Here is a 22,493-nt window from a genome sequence, read left to right on the forward strand (position 1 = left end):
CCGGCCGCGCTCCGCCCGTTGCTCCGCCCGGCGCGGCCGCCATGGTAGGAGGCGGCCCCGAGGCGGCTCCGTCGCCATGAGGGGAGCGCCGGGGCCGGTGGTAGCGGTCGGGTCCTCGGTTCGTGCCCTGGTTCCCGGTCACCTTCCCCATCCTTTCCCCCTGCTTCCCTGCGGTTATGTTCAAAATGTCCCATATCATCGTTTTTCTTCTTCCGAGAATCATGTTTTACAGCCAATACTGCGGCTCCTCTGTGTGTTTTGAGGCTGGCATCCATCTAGGATGGACCATCCCCTTTTTTTATTAATATTTTTARGCCTGAACTGGCTTTTGGGTCTATTTTCCAAGCTCACAGGCTGACGGGCATCTCGGTTTAGTAACTGCCCCAAAACAGCCCTTCAGCTGGGTCTGCTGGAGGTGAATTTTACCTCAGCTTAACTGCCTGTGGTTACTCAGAGATACTGAGAGGCTACACAGAGATGTGTGGGACAGTATCTGCCTTATATTTTATTTTCTTCTTCATATATTTCCATCTTTCCTCATGTATTTTCTTCTTCCCGGTTGATAACAAAATTCCGCAAGCTAACGAGCTTGCAGCTGTGTCAGTCCCCTTTTATTCCCAACCTTGGGAGCTTTCGAATCCATTTGCCTTGAGTATTTAAAGAACATGTTCTTCGTATTTTGTTTAACAAGCTCTGAGTCGTCTGACCCTTTCCTCCCCTCCACAAGTATTAACCGGGGGTGTATATTATGCAAAACAAAGTTTATAGGTTTATTTCTTGACTTCATATGACCTGTGGCTCTAGACACTATTAAATGTGGGGTTTGRGTGCTCTGAATGAATGGGGATGGGATGCAATGGGTAATTTGCCCCATACCATCCATTTTGGACCACTTTGCCAAAAAATAAGGTAGGTATGCTCCCACAGAAGGGAAAATTAAAAATACAAAGCTGAGTGGGTGTTAAATAAAATTGGGATAATGGGTGGGATAATAAAATTGTCCATTTTTTAAAGGTTTGGGGGTTCGTTCTTGCCTGTTGATACGATTTTCCTTTTYTCCTTTGAAGGAACCAGAGGACATTAGTGAATCTGCAGAAGAGACCATTAATTTTAATGTTGGTGGCTGGCGTTTCTCCATTCCCCAGAGTAAAGTTGCCCAGTTTCCCGAGTCTCTGCTCTGGAAAGAAACCTCTGTACTAGATCACTCTGAAAATCTAAGGTTATTTATTGACCAAGATGGATTTACATTTAGACACCTTCATTATTACCTGCAGACTTCAAAACTGTCTTTTTCCAGCTGTGCTGAATTGAATTTATTGTATGAGCAAGCACTAGGTTTGCAGCTGACTCCTTTATTACAGGTAAAAATGGGCTATTCTGTTATTCTGCATGATTTTCCTATAGAATTTGTTCATTCCTCGATGATATTGGCTGTAGAAGGATGTCAAGGAGATTGTGCATATAACCTCATTATGTGGAGTAGGTAGCCAGGCAATTAATTTCCACATTCAACTCATCTGTAACAACTGGTGAGCACAGAAAATGTTCCAAATTTGTGGAAATTTGTTGATTTGTGATCTGCCAGAGGACTTCCAGCAGTTGCTGCTTATTTTTACTACATGGAAACATGTAGTAAAACTACATGCGTGGCAAACAGCAGTTCCTTCTCCCCTGTTTTGTGATACCACAAATGGAATAGTTAAATGGACATCTCTAAGTAAACTACTTCGTTTACGCTTTGGCTGTAAGTATGTTGTGGTGTAACTAAAGTGTAAGGTAAGAGCTGGTGTTTCCTGGATGGATTACATTGTATTATGGATGGATTAAAGTGTATTTTCCTATGCGGCTGCATTTTTTTCTAGTTGTAATTTAAACTCTGTTTTTGGGGTGTTTCTAATACTTTTTGTGGAGTTGTCTCAGCAATGCTTGACATATTTAGCCAAAATGTTATTTTAGTTATTCCTTTGTTTCTTAGCAGTGTAATTAAAGATGTTGCATCATTAAATAGTTTGAAAAGGGAGAGGAAGCACAACAAAATCTCAAGGAGTCTATTAGCAGTTGTCAGATTATTCTGGTATGACCAGGACCTTAAACTCTTGCATTTTCTGCCTTTTAAATGTCTGTCAGTGCGGCCGTTTCAGTTGATAAACTTACCTTGCACGTGTATTTTAAATCTAATCATGACTCCAAAGCTACTTTGTGGATAGCAGCCTGCCATAATRATTAACCATTTGTTCAAAGATTAAAATTATCATTAAACAATCAGTGTTTGATTATCATTTGGTAAAAGATGAGCAAATGTAGACTATTTAGGATTGAGACTATCTAGGATTGTTATCATTGAGCCAAATATTCATTTGAAGCAAGATAGTTTTGTGTGATGTTGTTAACGTCTGTAAAAGCCAAGTGCTCTGGGATCTGTTAAGAGGTGCCTTGTTGTCTCTGTATACAATATTCCACTTTTAAGTAGGTGTGAAGAACTGCGTACCTGGATTAGACATTTTCCTATGGGTGCTTTTAGTTCCTGGATTCATTTTTTTTTGAATTGAAATAGCTGATTGAAAACCTTTATGCATCTTACCAGACCTTGGAAAATTTGAAGGAGGGGAAACATAATTTACGTGTCCGGCACGCAGATATACCCATAGCTGAAAGAGCATCTCTGAACTACTGGAGAACACGGAAATGTATCAGCAAACCCTCGGAGATCCCTCTCAAAAGTCCAGCCTGCTCAGGTAAACGTCCCACCTTCCCTTCCCRGGGTAGAGCTCGTGCAGGGAATTCCTGTTTCACCTCTGTATCTTTGGTGTGTAACCGCTAGGTTGGTCACCTGCATTCAGACCAACTCAGAAATGTTGGTCGTTGCAGAATTGAAAGGATTTTGATGTATTGCTCTATATTTACACGCAGTTTCCAGTTGTCTGTTTATGTGTTTGCTTGGGGTTGGTGCTTAGAGAGTATCAGTGTTAAATATTCCAAAGAATTATTACAGGCTTTTCTGTTGTAGATTCAGCTCGCCAAAATGTATCTTTGAGTTGCATCCTTCTTTATTTACATATTTTTTCCCTAATTTTCTCCCCCAAGGATTACAGGAGAGAGCTCCCCTAGGGCTAATGGATACACCGTTACTCGATACAGAAGAGGAAGTGAATTACTACTTTTTGCCACTGGATTTGGTGGAGAAATATCCTGTGCTAATTAATGATGACAATTTGCTGTGGCTCCTTGAGAACGCAGCTCTGATCGAGTGCAACTGCAGCGAATTCCGCTTCATAGGTAAACTGTGCTTTGGAAGCAAATGCTTTTAATCTACTTCTGTTTCTCAAAAGCTGGTTTTATTTWCATAGGTCTAAATAGTATTTTTGGTATTAAACTATTTCTGTCTATTTTCCATACAAAGATCAGGATCTTGTTTTGGTTTTACTGTCGCTGATTTTACTGTCCAGTGAACCAAGAAACAAACCCCTACCAAGAGTCCTCCAACATCCATGTCCCAATACCTAAAATCAGGTACCTGGCCAAAACAGAGCGAGGAAGTCGATGCCTAGTCTGTCGTGTCAGCAGAGAAAACAGGATGCCTSTAAAAGATGAACCCCAAAAAAGCTCTGCTTTCAGGATTTCATCTCGAGAGACAAAATAACTCCTCGTATATGTTTATTAAACTCCTTGTATATATTTATTATCTGTTGCMTGCACTAGGGAATAGTAATGCTGGTAGAAATCCTAAGAATCCCTTTTTGCTCGAGTTGAGTGTTGGGAATGCCATCAACACACACTGCCTGTATTTCATTTTTATTTCCAAGTGAATTTTCTTCGCTCGGAGGAGATGCTGTTGCCCGATGATTTCTCCAGCCTAGATSTTTTGGAAGAAGAAGTTGCCCTTTTGGGAATCCCAAAGCTTACAGATGCTGTGAAAATCTACAGGGGTAAGATAATGAACAAAATTATATTTTCTTATTATTATGGATTGGTTTGATAGTGAGTTTGGTTGTGAGACTCAGTGCTTCAATCAGCAATGTTCTTAGTACGGTTGGTGCTTTCAGCTAAGTAGTCTTATCAATTAATTTCCATACACATGGCAATAAAGGGAAGTGTTGCAATGAATATTACTCTTTCTCAAGTCTTAATTTATCCGTGCATTTGTTTTTGTGCAGGCAGCTGCTCCAGCCTTGAAGGGGGTGTGGAGGGCTCCGAAAGGCGGGCGCCGGGGGCCGAGGCGCCCGCGCGAGCCCCGCTCTACGTCCTGGCCCTTGGTCTGCTCGTCAAATACCCCGACTCAGCCCTGGGGCAGCTCTCCGTCAGCAGCAGTTTAGACAGAAACCGGCTGTACATCTCTGGGAACGGGGTCCTCTTCCAGCACGTGAAGTATGGCTCCCCRTCACATAATTCACCATGAGATGAGTTTGCTTTCCTGTGTGCCTGCTGGGAGTGCCTTTTCACAGCTCAATAGCCAGATATAAGCACTGCAAAGTATTGGACTGCACAGTTGGCCGCCCAGTGCCCCAATCTGTTCTTAGGTTTTTATTCCATACACCTATTCTTGGCGTAAGTCAGTTATGGAATAGTTGTGTCACCAAATTTGGCTTTGATTAATATACTTGTGTGTCAGTGTTAGCATTCATCTGCATTACGAAAATGAAATGGTATAAAAATGATACCATTTGTATATAAAAAAAGAATAGATGAGGATTATAAAAAAGAATAGATGAGGATTTTGACTCCACTTGACTAAACTGCCACAAAGAACTTAGACATCTGAATACCAGGTTTCAGCTTAGTTATTCTTAGCTTGTTCTTAGCATTATTTCTCAGGCTTACTACCATGCCAAGCTACTGGTTTAATAAAATCTCCTATCTTATGAGAGAATGGCTCCCTAGGGAATCATTAAAAAAAAATCACTTTTCTGAAATAAGTGAAAATATCAACAAGTTCAGACATCCTTGCAGTGACAGAAGACACCTTTTGATTTTTCCAAACCACATATATGAAGACATTATTTTTTTAAAGGCTTTAAGTACAATACAGTATGTGAGTCGTAGAGGTAGCTTTTTATTAAGGATTCATTTTTATTGATATCTCTTCATTAAAAATAAACGGTGAAAATGGTCAGAGAAGGAATAAAAAGTTCAGTGATGTCCTCTGTTTTTGGATAGGAACTGGTTGGGAACTGGCCGACTCCCTCTTACTGAAAATAAGTGTGAAATCCAGGAACTTTGTGCTTATTTGGACAAAAGGGACATTACATATGAGCCAATGAAAGATGCTTTAAAATGCTTTCTGAAGCGACAGGTGCCAGCAAAGTGCAGAGATTATAGTAAGTTAATTCAGGATAGAATGAATAATATTAAATAAATATAAATAATAAATGATCTAGACCTACTTTTGAGGAATTATTATGGTATCAAAGGAAACCAAAGGTTTCACTGTTGAAAAGTGTCTGTTTTCCTGAGGTCTCTTGTCGCCCRTTGGCTTTGTTAACTGACCGATGCCGATCAAGGAAATCCGTGCTATCAAAGTTAAGTTCAAAGTGCTCCCCTGCCCTGSTAAGCAGAGAACGTGAAAATGGAAAAGAGTGAATTTTACCCATTCTTAGGTGAAATTATAACCTTAAGGAGGAGAACTTGATATTAATTTGAAACAGCAATTTCTTCTCATTAGTCATTATCGTGTGGTATGTCGGATAACACATGTTAGAAGAAATAGCTTTGCAGCTCAAATGTTTTAACAAGAAATGATGCCTCAATTTTAGGTGTTACTGAAGGTGAATAGGTGCATTAGAGCAGCTGCATGTGATCCAAGCACACACCCGTGCRTTGTTTAGAGAATCTACTTCTTATAATCTGTTGTCCTATAATTAATTTTTTTAAGTGTGACTCATGGGTATCTTCTGTAAAGACCTGAGCTGTTGTAAGAATCATAATTCCTTATATTAATTTTTTAAAAATAATTTTTAAACAACCTTTTTGGATGGATATCCATTCCAGTTTTCCTAAAGCAGAATCACAGGAATTGCTAAGTGTAAATAATAATGTGAACGACACTGTCAGTGCTTTTGCCAAACACTTTCCATCTCTTCTCTACAAAGGTAAGATGTGGGCTTAATCCAGACTTAAGAGGTATCCAAAACTTCTATATTATCCAGTGTCTTATTAACTATTATCTRCCATAAAATTGGCCCTGTTAGAATTGTTTGGTTCTGACCTTTGCTTTGTTACTCCAGCTCTAGATGCAGACTGGACGGCAGAAGTATCAGCCTGCTCATTGCATCAGATTGTGAAAGTTTATGTTGGAAGCAACTGGTACGAGACCTACTTACAGACTTTATTGAAGGTATTGTGATCAATGATCTTTGGATTGCTGTAACAGGAACCTTCTTAAGTCAGGACCCAAGATATATAACTCATGCTCCATATTTTTCTGAAAAAAAAAAGGCTACTTTAAATGACAGCCCGTCCCTCCTGTTATGATATTTGTCATTTTGTGTGGGTTTCTTTTCAACTTAACTGTGTTTAGGACAATCACACCCAGGTCCAGGTGTCCTGCGATGTGGACAGAGCCAATTTGCTCCACAGGGAACTGCTCCTGAGCACTCTCTGTACCGCTTTGTGAGCCACAGATCACTTCCCAAGGTAGATAAATTCAGTAGGAAAGATGKAGCCTCAGAGCACAAAAATAAAACTCTTTAAAAAGAGTTTTTTTATTAAAAAAAAATAAAAATAACAGGTTTCAGTTGCAAGTAGGATTCTCAGACTGCCTCTAGCCAAGGAGGATCCCAACTGTATTTTGTACATTAGCATGAAGTAAAGGGCACACTTGAGAATAGCCACTTTTTACCCAGCCTCTTGGCTTCTTGAAAGCTTTCTGCTGTGCCAGCGATGTCTTGTCACCAGTGTCAAGCAGAGAAAACTGCATAATTTCTCCGTTAGAAGAGCCCTTCTGTGCCTTGCTGTGGTTTGCAGGCAGCTAGAGCTCAGTCTGTGTGCCCTTTTCAAAGGGCACTGTGAGCACTACGTAACTCACTGCTGAGCAGTGACACAGACTTCGTTTTGTTCGTACAACTTGTCAGCTCCGATGCAGCGTGGACGTGGATTGTGATTCCAGAGCTGGAATCTCTGCAGAGCCCAGGGCAGCCTAGTGAGCAACCTAATGCAGTACGGATACTGACTCCAAAAGTCTTGTAATAGGGGATTGTCGTTTTGAAGTTTTTCAGATTTCTGCATTGAGGATTCATGAAGCTACAAATATCAATGAACAGGACAGTAATTTAGCACRTAGTACGATTAATGTGCTTAATCTGCAACAGGTTTCGCAGTTTTTCTTAAAATAAAAAACAATGGCCCCCATAGGTAAGACAATTAATTCCCTCATCTAAAATTACTCTTCTACATTTGTTATTCCACAGGTTGAAGAACGGCTTTCATGTGASAGGAGAAGACCTCCTGTTCTTGGAAAATGTTCTCTGTAGGGTCTAAATATGTTTTTATTTCTGTAGTACCCGGAGCTGCTGTCAAATGACAAGAAAGTCTGTTGGATCACGTATGGTCAAAGCCTTCTCATCCATGGTGATGGGCAGATGTTTCGGCACGTTCTCAACTTTCTAAGACTTGGCAAGTTATTTTTGCCATCTGAATTTAAGTAAGCAGAATGAATTCATGTGTTTCTTTCTTTTATATTAGATAGTTGTAGAAAAGCAAAGCATGGGGCTGTATTTTCTGATTTACATTGACATATCATCCAAAAGAATTAGGAATTTTCAGTCCTGTGTTAAACCTTGCTATCTAAGCTGGGCTTATGGAGGATGAGGACTTGATTATTGTAAGATATTGCATACATTTATTGTAATGATTGGTATACTGGGCCCTTTTACTGCAGAGAAACGTGTCACAGACAGATGTGCACATGTTTAAGGAAAAAGACTTCCAAAGATGAGAGTTTCCCAACTGAAGATATTTTTATTGCATCTATCTTCTGATTTTTATCTTTTTTATTCTGGGGCAGGGACAGTGAGTTTAATGCAGCTGAAAAACACTCCCTCTGCCCCCTCTACTGGTATCTCTGTAGTGATGCTGAAAAATGTATCTTCCAAATAAAAATAGGGGGTAGTAATAGGGGTAAGGGAATGAAGGAACACAGGGCTCCTGAAAGGAGAGAGAACTCCTCATCTGTGGGTGCTTCAGTCTCTGAGGCCTCTAAACTTTATTATGGTGATTTTGGGCACATTTAGCTGTTTATAGAAAGAATATGTATTTCCATTCTCTTTCCAAAAGTCCATAGAAAAAAATCACCAGTGGTTTCTGAGCTATTTGATATATTAACCCCTGTTGTTCTCACCTGTGTCATCAAAGACATAGGAGGCCAGATAAGAATGTCAGAAACTAAAATTATATACATAGAAGCAAACTAAAYGTGTTTGGGAATGGTTCTGGTCACCCATGGCAGATTTATTTTGGTCATTATTTGGGTGTCACGTGTGAAACAGGTAGAAGGGCTTTGGTTTCTTGTTGATGCTAGGCGGTTGCTCCCTATGTTGAAAGGAAAACCAGTTACATGAATATATTTTTCATTTTATGTAGCAACTGCATAATACTCCTAAATTAGCATGCATTTGGCAGGTATAATCTGAGAAGGTCGAACTGACTGATTTTACAGTTAAGTTTATTGACATCTTCCAGGGAATGGCCTCTATTTTGTCAAGAAGCAGAGGAGTACCAGATCCCTTCCCTTTTAGAGGCACTTTATCGTTGTGACGCATACAGGTAGAGACAGTTCCCTCTTTTTATTTTCATTCCCATAGCATAATGTCCTTCCATTTGGCCCAGCAGTGTTTGTCCTTTGGAAGGAGCACAACTTGCTCTCTTCCTCCTGAAATATGGCCACTGGAGGATGATCAATTCCTGTCTTTTGGGCCATAGCTCTTCCCTGTGAGCTCTTTGGACCAAGGAGTAAGACAGCAGTTCTGCAGCAACCAGGAAATAGGGAATGAAGTATCACACAGAACGACTGAGCTCAGATTGTATGTGATTTTAGACAAGTTCTCCTTGGAAATAAGGCAGAACTTTTTACAGGTTGATCCATCATGAGATGTTTTTGCACAGACCAATGTCTTGGTCTTTGCAAAGACCAGTGCTGCTTAAGCAGGGGACTGTGCAGCTCTCCTTCAAAAACTGTGGCATCCATCTCCTTAAAATCCATGTGTGATAATAACAATGTAGAGCCTGACTTGAATCTGAATAGCTCTCTCCCTTAATCGTCCAGAAGTTCTTCATTAAAAAAATAAATAAAAAAAAAGAAAAGTAGAAAAGTAGCTCCCAGGACTTGAGTTGATCAACGAGGCTTAAATGAATCCATGGGTTGAGGATTTGTGGGTGATGGAGCATCTTGGGGACAAGCCATTTTTATCTCCTGTGTATCTAAATCAAATTTTTATTGCAAATGGGCAATAAAAAAGACTGATGTTTTGCCACCGTTACATTGCTCATTAGGGATAATTGTGAACTCCTTTCTTTCCCCAGTAGTTTAAAGCCAATTCCTCGTAAATGCACATAGACCGGTGACTGGAAATGTGAGGCCTGCTGGGTGATGTGCCTGCAAGCAGTTCTAAAACGTTTGTGAATATTCAATTTCTAGATTATGGATCAAAACCCGTGAACTTCCCCAAGAAGCTTCTTCTCCACGTGGAGGATTAAGCATTGAGACTTGGAATAAGGAGACTCAGATCAGCAAAGACTTGAAAGAAGTAAGATGTGGGTGTCAGGGTGTGTTGCCACAAAATGTTTTTAAAAGCAATTTGGCCTAGAAATGTGTCAAATTCAAATTGGGCAGTTTTCAAAAAAGTCATTTTTTCAATTTGATTTTTAAAATTTCAAAATCAGTGCAAAAAAAAAAGAACTTTTGAAATCTCTTCAGTTGAAAATAATAATAAAAAAATCTTCAGACTTCAAATGAAAATAGGGAGTAGCAGCAACTCTGTTTAAATGCTGCAAAAACATAAGAGGGCTCCTTGTGTAATGAGGCAGCTTGCAGGTGGCCTAGGAGGAGATCCACCCCACTCTCTTCTCCTTCAGCAATCCTGTCAGACTTCCACAGGGGATTTCAGGAGGGCTGCTCGAGCACTGCCCTGTGTGCTGGCCTTTCCTTGAGGTTTTTRTTGAATTAGTGCATGCTGCAAAAATCAAGAGTCCAGAGCTTAAGAGCTGGGTGCTCTGATTGCTTTTCTAGTCATTGGTGTCAGCGTAAAGTGGCGTGGAAAGCAAACCTTGTTCTTCCTGTGACACAAAGAAAGTAACAGCATTTCATGGTGTTTTTAGGAATATTCCTATGCAGCTGTGGATGTCAATAAACATTATATTAATACGTGGAGTAAAATAAAGGATCCGAAGGCAAAGCAAGATGCCAGTGAGGAGAGAGCCAGGTATTGCAGAATGATTTCGCGGGCGCGAGGGGCGAAGCGGAGGAGTAAACTTGGAGGATGCCACAAGTCCTCCGACATCCAGGTGGCTTGTGGCTATTACAAGCACTCGGGAAGCCCTCCAAGGAAGAGAGGGATCCAAAGCAGTTTAGCAAAGAAATTCGATTGCAAAGACTCCGCGACTCCCATCCAGAAGCTGATTTCCCTGGTAAAGGAGTGGGACATGATGAGCTCCGAGAGATGTGACTTCCAACACGTGGCTGTATCTGATGGGGATATCACGGACCACGTATCCCAGCATGACRCTCCCGGGAAGCACCGTGGTGTGGAGGGCTCTCCTGCTGCTTCTGCTGGGAAAATAAGCTGTGCAATAGAAAATAACAACATGGCTAGATACAAAGCTGGGGCTGAAGAACAGCAGCTGTGCTCATACGTGTTCAAGCAGAGCTTGCCAGTTACTCCACTCTCTGGAAAACACCAGTTCAACGCCATAGAARCTGCCCTTGCAATGGGGAGAGCTGCCGAGAGCAGAAACTGGGAGCAAGCACAAGGTGGGTGATGCTCTGTGGCAGTCGCCTGCAAAAGAGATAGCAGCCACAAACTGCACCACTTATACAAGTAAAATACTTGGATTGTGCATTTTAGAGCAAGAGTCTCAACCATGGTCTTGTCCTCCTGCTTGTAGGAAGGTTCCCGGGTGCCGTAGGGGACCAGCACTCGCCGCTGGAATTCATCCCCATGAAAAGCAGTAAGTTAATTGGCAGCTGTTGAGCAGGGGCCCGACCGTGACTGCAGGGCTGCTTTCATTGCTGCTCCRTGCAGAGCTGACCACCACAAGGGTAATTAGCAGAAAGGTGGAGCAGCGTCTTAATTGACCTGCATTAATAACCTTGTTCTTTAATGATCTCCTTGGTGCCCTGCCTCTGTGGCTGTGTGAGGAGCAGTAAAGGTGATTTGCTCTGCACAGTTGCCTGTGTCTGAGATCTTTGGCTGCTCAGAGGTACGGTGTTGTGACCAGAAACACTGGACATAGTTTAGTCACACCTGGGGATAGCACAAAATGCAGCATCCCAGTTAACGAAGACCCAACTTCGCTGCTCCCACAGTGGGCAGCGGCGCAAGTTTTCACAGAATTTAATTTTGGGGCAAGCAAAACGTATTTAAAAAGATTGCGGATGTTTTAGTGACTACAGCAGTGAGATCCAGATGATTATTTTGTTGGATAAAATTCTTATCTTTTGGAAAAAAATCCAGACTGAATGTACTTGGGTTTGGTTAAGCAATGCTTAATGGTTGCTCTTTTTAAACATCCCCTGTGAAAGAGAGGAGTAGAGAAGACCAGTCACGTTATATTTAAGGTCRTAAATCTTTGGCTTTAAAGTTTTCTCTCTGTTTGTAGGAGTAATTTTCTCTCTATTTGCCCTTTGCCTTCTCTGACCAAMCATCCCAGCAGAATAAAGACAAATTATGGATAGAGAGGTCGGACTTGCACCCGAGCAAACGCTTTAATGCCGCTGCTGTCGGTGCAGCCCTTACCGTGCCACCCAACYGCTGTGTGTTCGCAGAGACAACGGACAATGCACAAGGCCGCGTTGTTCGGGGAGAGCAGAGCAGCGCCGGCCTCATCCTCCGGGTCGAGCACCCGCCCGTGATGGGCAGGGACGGGCTCTGCACGTGCAGCGAGGAGAGCCTGGTGTACAGCGCGCCGCGCCGCCGCTCCCGCCCGCGCCAGCCCCGCAGCCCCGCGCTGGCCCCAGGTGAGCAGGGACCGGGAGCCGCAGGACGGCCACGGAGCTGGCGGTGACACGGCCGGCGTGTCCGGCGCCAGGCGTTGTGCCAGGCGTTGTGCCAGGCGTTGTGCCACGCGTTGTGCCACGCGTTGTGCCACGCGTTGTGCCACGCGTTGTGCCAGGTGTTGCTCAGTGCTTACAGTTATCGCAGCAGACCTGTTGTTTCTGTTGGGCTGTTCCAAACCCTGCGCTCTCACACCCCGACTTGGGCGAGCACAAAGCGGGACAGAGCCCTTCCATTTGTACCAAAGTAGGGTCCGTAAATCCCAACAGAATAGAGAGAGGGAAAATAAAAACCCCTCTAATTAGTCATACTCTAAATGACCCGGCTGTTACAAGCTGTAGCCTAAAGAGACTAAAAGCCTGGGTGAAAATATTCTGCTGGGGGAAGAGCCTCCCGGACACGGTGCTGCTTCCCTCACGGGACCACATCCGAATCCCTGGGAATCCAGCTGATAATGTGGCCAGAGGCTGCTGTTGGCTGATCAGTGCCTCCTTTTATCTCACTCCTGTTGTCCCTGCAGGAGGTATCAATCGGTGTGGCCTGTATATGTAGCTGGCTGTGGGTGTATGCAACATATACGTAACATGCCCATTATAAACAATGACATAAAAAATAAAACTCAAATGAATATTCTGAAATCCGTGTTCAATTGCTGCTGCAGCCAACCCTCATTTAGAGCTCAGATTAAAAACTGAGTAGAATTTGATTGCTTTAAAAATCTGGGCTAGGAAAGAGATTAAAGGAGTCAAAGGCAGGATTAGGGAAATGAAACGTTAGCTGGAAATAACTACTTATCTTTCAAACACTTTTAATTCCTTGCCCTGTCCTTTGCAGATACAGTTTTTCTAAGTTTTGCCCTCTCGCATGCCGAGATATTCTACGCTAGGAAATGCCACTGTTTCCTGACCGGGGTTATCCTGGACTCACTAAAGCAGAAGGATCCCAAGGAAATCACAGCCCAAGTCATGACGCTCGTGAAGAGGCTCTGGGTAGGACAAGTTCAGAGCTCCCCGCATGGGCCTGGCTGCTCAGGCGGTTGGGACGGGGTGGGGGGACACGACGTGGCCTAGGGGACCTCCTCGGTGACACGCCAGGCGTGTGCTCCCTATTGCAGACCCTGCAGATGAACCCCAAGGACTTCGTGGCGAGTTTGCTGAGCACGGGATGTTTTCAAGGAGATGGATGCGTTTGTGAGGCGCTGCTCAAGTGGGTGGAAGTAAGTGCTGCTGGCCACCAGGGGAGGCAACACGGCTGAGCATGTATTTATTTTTTAAGMAGGGTTTGATTATAGCCTGAGTGAAGTGAGGAGAAGGGTTGTTTTACAGCTCACCATCACTGACGTTACGCAGCGTCGTACCAGAAGCACAAAATTGCGCAGCTCATTTACGGGCTTGCTTTCTGCACCCAAAGATGGGGGGTTGCAGACCCCCAGAAATGGGGGCTGGTGAAGAACCAGCGAGCAAAGAGTCTGTCTGTGAGCTGGGGGGTAACACGGGCCTCGTTTCTGTGCTCTGCAGTTTACCCTGCCCTTTGCACGCAAGTACAGCCGCTGCATCGATGTCCTGATACGGAGAGGCTTTGCTAGAGCAGTATCCTACTTGGCSTTGGAAATGTAAGTTTGCAGAAACGCTAATAAAAATTTGATACAGTTCCTCTTTGTAATATTTTKGTTTTGTCAGGTGCCTAAAAAGGCTTTTGGAAATGAGCCCAGCCATCATTTAACCTTGAACGGCTTCTTTCCCGCCTCTCTTCTCCCCTGGAAGGGTCTTTGCCAGAAGACCCTGCTTGTCAGAGAAAGCAGGAGACCCGACATCCCCATCCTCTCTCCTCCTGCTTGGGTGCATTGTCCCAAACACTTTCCAGACAGGGCATTTAATTCCAGGACGGAATTCTAGGTCTGTTGAGAAGCCCTCTCTGCTCTCGGGTGCCTCAGACACCCCCATTCTCACCCACCCAGTGCCCGGGCAAAGGGCTGTCCCTGTCCTGGCACCCTGTTTGGCCAGGACACCCGCAGCACTTCATCTGCAAACGGAGCTGTTGGTCTTTTTTGGCCCTGCTAAAATTAGCAGTCAGCATACAATGCAAAGAGGCTTCGTACAAAGAAAATAACCTTTATTAGGCCAATCAATCAAACCCTGAAAAAACAGCCAGGTAAACATTAATCAAGGTTTTTCCAGCACTGCAGAAACCTTTTGACACTGCGGAACTGGGCAAGAGTCACGTTCCTTGTTGGTTTGGTAAATTCGTTCCCTCTTGTGACATGAGCTGCTGCTGTCTTGACAGCCCCAAATCCTGCATTAACTGAGCGAGTATCTGAAATAGTAACTGCTAAAAAAAAGCCTTCCCTGTGCAATTTTCCCCACACAATTTCGTACAAAGATGTCAACTGTGCTCTGTTTGCTGTCTAAAAAAAGCACAGGAGTGAAAAGTAACGTTCAGCTTATTAACATCAACAAGCGCTGAACGTGCCCAGCTGGAGGGATYGCAGTGTCTGGGCAGAGGTAACTCAGGAGGCCGTGGGCTTTATTTTATATTTGAGACCCCAGTGATGCTCTGGGGAGGAAGGAAGGATGGATCAAGCCTCCGCAGTCGATACGGGGAGAAACTGAAGTTACAGATAAACTAGGGCTCTGTCTGCTAAGGCTGCGGGTGACAGGACTTCTCGCTCACTCGGGGAACACAGGTTTCTCGCCCCTCATAAACCAGGAGCAAACACGAGCTCGGCAGCAAGCCAGTACCTTGATACAGGTATTTTAAAAGCMCCTCTTTGTTTCTTCTAAGCATGCTAAGAATGTCGCAGCCCAAGAGCAAGCTTGGATGTCACTTGTCACCAACGGGGAAGGTCGGAGCACAGGGTACGTCTGTTCTCCGATTAATCCGTGCTACTGCAGCGCTGTGCGGTTAAGGTTGAGCATGGCGATAAGCCAACACCCCTGCTCCGCAAGGCGGGATGGGGACGACCCCTGTTCTCACCTAAAGCTCGAGCGAGCGATGCCAGCGGGACCGTGTCCCGGCACTGACCCCGACGGCGCCTCTGCGGGAGCCTCCACATCAGAGGGGAGGCCTGTGGCCCTGAGGCCRAGCGGAGCAGCTGCACTGCGGGGTGATGCTCAGGGGCTGGTCCTCCTTCCCAGGGCCATCTCCACTGCTCTGGCACGAGGACATCTCTGCCTACGGCCACCCTGCCCTCTGTCCCCTCTCTGCTGGCACCTGTGCTCACGTTCTACATGGCTTAGTGGGGTTAGTGCAGCCTGGAGGAGCCAGGAAGAGCTGAGAGGTGGTGGAGAGCAAGAGAGGTTCAGCACTGAGGCAGCACAAGAATCAGCTGAAAGGAACCACTGGCTGTAACAAGGAACTTGCTTTTATTAAAACAGAAGTGTTAAGCCAAGAAAATAAATTACTGCTATGATAGACACATCTAGGACATAAGGAAGAACGTTAATCTTGAACTCCAGGTCAAATACAGCCCTGAAACAGAAAAAGTTAACGCTACTTTTCTTAAATACCTTGGCTTCTCTTCAGGCCCTTCCTGATATAAACTTTATAAAATGTGCAGCTTACAGAACAAATAGGAACAGAGTCACTTGTAACAAAATCTGTACAGCATATAGCTTTAAAAATAATATATATATTTTTTCAAACTGCTATGTTATTTGCTACTCATAAATAAAGGGCTAACAAGTTTTGAACGCCCAAGGTCCCATCCAACGCAAAGATTAACCAAACCCTTTTTGGGGTCACCCAAGCCCGAGGTCAGGGTTTTTTGGACTGTCTGAAAGAGCCTGGTTAGGTAYAAAGGTATCTTCATGGCTGAAGCCTGTCTCCTCCTGCTGCTCAGAGGCCTGGGCTCGTCGGGGAGCTTGCAGTGGCCACCAGACCTGGAACACAGCACGGCGCAAGGGGTTAGACTTGTTAGACTCGGGTTAGACTTGCGTTAGCCCAAGACACGGCTGACCCTGCGGCTCGCAGCTCCCTCTGTGCGGCAGCACTGGCTGGACCTATGTTTTGGGGGACTATGTTTTGGGGGACCGAGGGCTCTGCTGCCCTGCGAGCGGCGCCGGGCTGGCACAGCGCCCGCGGGGCCACCGCAGCTGGCRGCTCGGGACACCCCTCTGCTTCCCACAGTCTAACGTGGCTGCTGTTGGGCTTATCAGGAACTCGGGCAGATTGCAATGGAGCTGCCATCTCGTGGCTGCCCCGTGGTGCTGAACCCGAGGCCATCTCACACCCACCCGCAGCTGGCCCAGGTGACCCCAGGAAACGGGGGTAGATCCAACTTTGGGAGAACACCAGGGCCTCCCCGAGGAGGGACAACGAACAGCCACAAGGGAYGGATTAGTGGTTAGCCAGCTGGGTGGCACTCAGGGCTAGGACGCTCATCTGTGCGCACGGACTAGGCTGAGCTCAAGCCTCCGCTACCTGCGGTGCTTGTTTGGCTTCTGCTCCTTCAAACCAAGGATCAGAGCTGTGCTTAGGCGAGGGCTCTGGCTGCGGGAGGTGGCTCTCTCCCATGACATGAATCAGAGCCTCAGAGGCTCTCCGGCCTGGCCACCACGGAGGTTTCAGGGAGGAGCAGAAGGGGGGATTCTCCTGACTCAGAGCTGCTGACGAACCAGAGCAGCGCTGCGAGCTGCTGGAAAACCCTTCGCAGGGGCTACTTACAACGACTCCACTTCCTTCGGCGGAATACGTGCGCCGAGGGGCTCACACTATTGTCGAGGGACTTATGGAGACCTGGCCTGCTTTCTGCAGAGGAGAAAAKCCAGCATTAGTGCAGGGTTAGAAGACAACAGCATCAGCTCTGGCAGGAGGCAAAGTGGCAGGGACGGCTCAGGAAGGAAAGAGGAGAAACACTGACATCTCGGAGCGCCACATTCGCGCTCCTCCCCGCCACTCGGCCTCATCGCTCCCCACGGAAGGCCCAGAGCCTCCAGGACAGGAGCGTGGCAGCATCCTCACCAGGGCTCCACTCACTCGTGCCCGGAGGGCTCAGTGTGCGTCCCAGCCGGGTCAGGCCCAGAGCTGCTGCGTCCGGGGCTGCCTCTGCAGGTCCCCTCTGCAGCGTCTCCTCGGGGGCAGGACCCCTCACTTCCCCCCCGTCCCTCCTAGCCCCAACGCAGCGGCTTCGATTCCCCCGCGAGCGGCAGCGCCTCGAGCTGGGGCCGCAGCAGTGACGGGCAGAGYGAGGAGCGCCCTTCGGCCGCCCGCACTTACTGCAGAGATGAACTGGCTGCTGSTGAACTTGGGCTTGCCCTCGGCGGCTGGGCTGCGCTGCGAGCCGCGCGGCGTGGAGGGCGGGGAGCCCGTGTCCTCGCAGAGGCTCTCCTGGGGGACGCTGGAGACGCAGCCGCTGTCGGAGCCGCTGGAGCCGCTGCCCGACATGCAGTGCGACGATTCCGAGCTCTCTGTGGCTGCGAAGGAAAGGAGGGTYGTTCTGGGGAGTGTGGCTTGGGCCTGCACGACTTGTGCCACGCTTGGGGACGCACCCGTTTGCAGAGCGCTGGCCACACAAGCTACGCTCCTGCTGGGGCCTCTTCAAAGCCACAGGGGACAAAATTATGCAAAGGGAGCATATGGGGGGTGAGCAGGAAGCTGCACACGGAGCAGGCAGCAGGACAGGGCTGGGCAAGCAGCCCGGGCAAGGCAAGGGGCACAGTAATGCCCGCTGCACCTCCCAGGCCACGGCATCCTCAGGAGGCCCTGGGCACCAGGCCTGCCCCACGGATGGTGGCCCAGCAGGGAGCAAGGTGCAGGGACAGCCTGGTGGCGCCGGGCAGGAGCCCGAGGCTCATACGTACTCAGCGAGGGCTGGCTGCTGGTCTCGTGCTCCAGCTCGTCCTCCTCGATGCAGGTGCCGAAGTCGAAGGGGCGGCCGGGGGCCAGGGCGGCCGGCAGCAGAGCCTGGTCCAGGTACATGTGCAGGTTGAGGGGCGCCAGCAGGGAGGAGGAGGGAGGGCTGTAGGCAGCGGGGGCGCTGCCCCCRGAGAGCTGCGCCGGCGTCCTCTTGTAGGGGTTGGAATGGTCGAACAGAGAGACCGCGATGGAGGCCCTGGTCCTGGCGCCTGCGGGAGYGGAGAGCAGCGCTGAGCGCCCGGGCGCCTCGCTCACGCGGCGCCGCCGGCAGCACCCACCTCTGCCCTTCATGATGTAGTCGATGGCGCGGTCATTGATAGCGGCCTCGCTCGGCTTGATATCCAGGAAGGGCTTGTTGCCCACCCCCATGGACACCATCTCCTGCATGCGGATTTCTGCAAGGGAAGGAAGGGCAAGGCAGYGTAACGCAGACATCCACGACCACCTCGCGAGGTTGCCCCAGGCCACAGCACTCCTGAGCCAGGCTGCCCTGAGCTACTGAGATTAGATTTGATGGCCCCCATTCCCCAACCCCGGGGTGGGTTCCCAGAGGAGGAGTCAGGCCCCGCTCTGGCCACGGGACCTGGTGCCATCCGTGAGAGTCCTGGCCAGGCGAGGACAGGCAGCCTTGGCAGGAGAGCAAGGATTCAGCCAAGCTGACCCAGCACTGGGTGACTCTAGTGGCCAAGACCGGGGGAAAGAGCAAGCACTTCAGGAGGACCGTTCACTCTCACAGGGCAGGGACTCCTAGGCTGAAAGCTCCCGGTTCCCTCCGCTGATTTGCAGGCAGTCCAAGCAGGGTCCACGGCCGCGCAGAGCTCGCGCCCGCCGTCTCGGGGGAAGGCGGGCAGGGAGGGAAGGGGCAGTGGGCAGCACATGCTCGTGAAGCTGCATGCACGGCCCACGGCTGCTCGCCTCGCGGCGCCGCCTGGCCGCGGGCTCCACACCTACGTGGACGTCGCGAGCTGAGCGGGGCTCCCGCGCCTTCTGCAGCACCGACGCCCTGGGGAGGGCTCACACCTTTATTGCGGGCTGCCTGCTGCCACAGGATCTTGGCAATGTCGCTGGTCCAGGCCTGCTTGGTCTCGGCCGTGCTGGCCTGTAGGATGTGGGTGTCGCTGGATTTCCGCCTTCGGAACCAGATCTCGAAGCGCAGCCCGCTGTCGCCGGAGTTCTCCGTGAGGCCGATGTCCGCAGTCTGCCAGGAAGAGAAGGAGCAAAGCACAAGACACGGAGTGAGCTCATGTGCAGGCTGTGCAGGGGAGAAACTTCATGAGCCCCAGCGGGAAGGAGTGTGAGCGTCGAGAACGTGGTCTGAATGCAGGGGACACAGCCAGGGCACCCAGAGCTGCTCCCACTGCCTGGACACGCATCTCCTGCCTCTTCCCACTGCTCCTCAGGCCTCAGACCACAGCCCCACAGCGCGGGGGGCGGCCCAGGTGTCTGTGCCCGGGGCGCTCCCTTCTCGCCCCGCCGCGCGGCCCCGGGGCAGCCCTCACCTTGAACGAGCGCTTGTAGATGTACACGTCAAAGCCGCCCTCGATCTTCTTGGGCTTGCTGAAGAGGATGAGGTCCTCGAAGAGGAAGACGTGTCTCTGGCACTTCTTGCGGCCCAGCCAGATGGTGAATTCGTCCTGCCGCACCAGCTGGCCCTGCTCCTTCAGGTTCACCTGCACACACAGACCGTCCTGGTAACATGGGACCAACTCGGGGAAGCAGCAGCCCGGCCCTCGAGGGACAAGGGGCCCGGAGCCCTGCCAGGCTGCAGGGCCTGCAGCACCCTGGGGCACAGGTACAGCCCCAGGCTCTGCTGGCTCAGCAAGGCCCACACTTGTCCTTGCTCCAGATCCACCTGCCTCAAGCCTGAGCTCTGCGATACATGGATGTTTTGTTTGGTGCTCCTCATCCTGTGCTCAATTTGTGTTTCCAGCCTTCAAATCCCACCTGGCTGATTTGCACCTGGCCCCGTATGAGCGTGACCTTGAGTTCCCTCCTGCAACCTGCCCAGCCATCTGTCACCCGCTTCCCACTGAGGAGACAGAAGGGCCCAGGGCAGCCTGCAGGTCCATGTCTGTACTGGCATCTACACTGCCTCCAGCCACCTGTGAGCCCCTGGGAGAGGGTTTGGGCCAGGCTCTCCTGGCTCAAGCAAGAGCAGCCAGGCTGCCGTTCCTAGGGGGTTAGCAGGACTGGCAAGTCCTGCTGGCCCCTCAACCCTCTATCCAGGTAGTGCTGCTGCACCCTGGGATCCCTGGGAAATCGAGGCAAAGCTTCCCCTAGGATTAAAGCCCTTAAGCTGAGGGCCGGGGGAGAAGAACAGCACGGAGAAGAGGCAACGTACATCGCAGTCACGGATGGCGTCCATGGCCAGCAGGTCGTTGCCGTGCCTGAGCTGGAACTTGACCATCTCCTCGGCAGCGCGGAGGTAGCCCAGCTCCTCCTGCGCCTCGCCGCACTCCTTGATGAGGTCCTTCAGCAGCAGCGCGTACTTGCTCATGCGCTGGATGGGCTTCAGCAGGTAGGAGGCCAGGTCCATCTTGTCCCCGAGCTGCACCTGCTTGAACTAAGAAGCGCAGGGAGGAGTAAGGGCGGCAGCTTCCAAGGGAGAGCCCTGCACCCACTACGCAGGGGTGGTGGTTCAGTCATGGGGACCCCTGGTTCAGTCTATAGGGAGCAGAAAGGGACTAAGAGCAAGGTTGCTCTTTTCTGGTGGGTGCAGAGAGCTGTGCCAGGAAAGCAGAGCTAATCTTGATATGTTCAAGCGTATCTTGAACAGGACAGCGGGGCTCATTTAAAGACACCAGCGACCCGCACACCAAGGGCACACCAGGCCGTGGGCAGCGGGTTTTACCTTGAAGAAGGTATTCCCATGGCTGGCCAGCAGCGAGTCCGACTTGGGCTTGTTCTTGCTATACAAGGCGTACATCCCAAACTGGTCCTTCTGCAAGAAGAAAGGTGCCCTGTGAGGCCAAGCTGTCCAGGACCCTCACACATGGAGAGCTGTGCCCTTGGGTTGGTTACTCCAGGTCTTCTGCTTCCCCAGGCCACACCAGAACCTCTTACAGGGTATCAGAAAAGACTCTGCTTCAAGCTGCAGGGATCACCAGGGGCCAGGGGACACTCGTCCTGCTCCTTTGGTAGCTGTGATTTTTTTAATCGATTCCCAATTTCATTTTTCTGTTCCCCCTTGCCCCTCACATACCCCCTCGCAAAATAACCTTAAGGTTCAGAGGTTTTGCTGTTCCGACAGCATCTCTTGGTAGCAAAGAACATCGGGAAAGGCAAAGAGCTTCTGCTGCTGCCTGGGCTCAGCTTTGCCTGGGCATCCCAGGCCAATGTGGAGAGCAAGGCTTGGGCTCGACTCCAACCTGTGACGCTCAGCGCTCAACTCAGCTGTGGAGAGCGGGCACGGACCTAGCGTCAGAGCTGGGAATGTGCCCAGTGATCTTGGCTCTTCCCACTGGGATCCTCCCACTGATAGCAGGAAAGTGGACACTGTGGAGGGAACCCATTCCCCCTCTGGAGCTCAACCCCCCGGCAGAGGAGCAGGGCCCGCCAGTGCACAGGAGAGCCCCGGGTGCCTTACGTGGCGCAGGAAGCAGTGGCTGACCCGCAGCGGGTGGTTGCAGCAGCTCTCCAGCTCCCGCAGGAAGTACTGGCTGTGGAAGTCGTAGAGCTTCTCCACGTTGCCGAAGATGACGCTGCGCTTGCCGCGCAGGTCCTGCGGCAGGTCCGGCCGCTCCATCTCAGGGAAGTAGCTGTCGATGATGTAGCAGAGCGACCTCACGTACTCGCGCTCCGTGGTCACCATCTCGTCAAGGATGTGCCGCAGTTTGCTGCAGGAGGAGACACTCGGTGCTCAAGAGGCCCCCATCAAGGCTACGCTGCGGACAGCTGAGTCGCCCGACCAAAGCCAGAGAAGGTGCCCTGGAAGCCAACCTAGAGATGATCCTCAGGCACCCTCCAATCTAGCTAACTCCTGATTCACAACTTTCTGGGAGGACTATGACCCTCAGCATTGGCCATCTTGTGGCTGGGGAGCATTTCAAGGATCCCCAAGGAGCTGGGGAGCATCTCAAGGCTCAAATCCCAGGCTGGTCCTGGTCTCTGGAGCCCGTTCATCCCATGCTCCCTGCCAGGCCTTGGCCAGGTAGAAGACAGAGAAGGAAGGAAACCTCGCATGACTTCATCAGAAGCCCAGGATGCTTTGGGCTTCTCTGGAAGGTCTGGAGAGCTCAGAGGCTTCCAGTGCACGACTGGAGGGCAGTGAACAGCCCCTCCAGATGTGTGCCTGCCTCCCTTGCCTCTCGGCTCTCCCCAGGCCAATCTCTCCGGCCATCCAGCGGCCCCAAAGGTGGGACTGCCCCAGAAGGCAGGAGAGGGAGGGCTGCTGGGTCACTCCCTTGAGGAACAAGGCAGTCTCTGCTGGGGCCATCA

General features: G+C 49.3%; 2 protein-coding genes and 1 long non-coding RNA gene across 3 annotated transcripts in view; 1 reads left to right on the forward strand and 2 right to left on the reverse strand.

The window, feature by feature from the left end:
• Nucleotides 1-66: 66 nt before the first annotated feature.
• On the forward strand, nt 67-13,819 carry KCTD19 (potassium channel tetramerization domain containing 19). Its single transcript, XM_026034324.1, has 17 exons — nt 67-118; nt 1,068-1,361; nt 2,585-2,735; nt 3,085-3,276; nt 3,804-3,926; nt 4,155-4,365; nt 5,155-5,315; nt 6,222-6,331; nt 7,494-7,636; nt 8,674-8,757; nt 9,629-9,737; nt 10,309-10,960; nt 11,095-11,157; nt 11,975-12,109; nt 13,038-13,192; nt 13,318-13,419; nt 13,721-13,819. The coding sequence occupies exons 1-17, from the start codon at nt 77-79 to the stop codon at nt 13,817-13,819; spliced, it is 2,826 nt and encodes a 941-aa protein (XP_025890109.1). The 5' UTR covers nt 67-76.
• A 1,696-nt stretch (nt 13,820-15,515) lies between these two features.
• Nucleotides 15,516-16,986, reverse strand: LOC112943262. Its single transcript, XR_003248540.1, has 2 exons — nt 16,866-16,986; nt 15,516-16,081 (listed from the first exon to the last, which is right to left on the reverse strand). It is a non-coding gene; the product is annotated as an uncharacterized LOC112943262 (long non-coding RNA).
• Nucleotides 16,987-17,288: 302 nt separating this feature from the next.
• The window catches only part of PLEKHG4 (pleckstrin homology and RhoGEF domain containing G4), a 62,378-nt gene continuing 57,173 nt past the window's right edge, over nt 17,289-22,493 (reverse strand). The window contains exons 15-22 of the mRNA XM_026034325.1: nt 21,643-21,892; nt 20,908-20,997; nt 20,398-20,619; nt 19,556-19,726; nt 19,077-19,254; nt 18,335-18,451; nt 18,002-18,265; nt 17,289-17,614 (exon numbers count right to left, since the gene is read on the reverse strand). Coding sequence (XP_025890110.1) covers nt 17,289-17,614; nt 18,002-18,265; nt 18,335-18,451; nt 19,077-19,254; nt 19,556-19,726; nt 20,398-20,619; nt 20,908-20,997; nt 21,643-21,892 — 1,618 coding nt within the window. The remainder of the gene's footprint in view (nt 17,615-18,001; nt 18,266-18,334; nt 18,452-19,076; nt 19,255-19,555; nt 19,727-20,397; nt 20,620-20,907; nt 20,998-21,642; nt 21,893-22,493) is intronic.

This window comes from Nothoprocta perdicaria, unplaced genomic scaffold (genome assembly GCF_003342845.1).
Source record: "Nothoprocta perdicaria isolate Ctin4 unplaced genomic scaffold, notPer1 scaffold_143, whole genome shotgun sequence".
Taxonomy (NCBI): domain Eukaryota; kingdom Metazoa; phylum Chordata; class Aves; order Tinamiformes; family Tinamidae; genus Nothoprocta; species Nothoprocta perdicaria.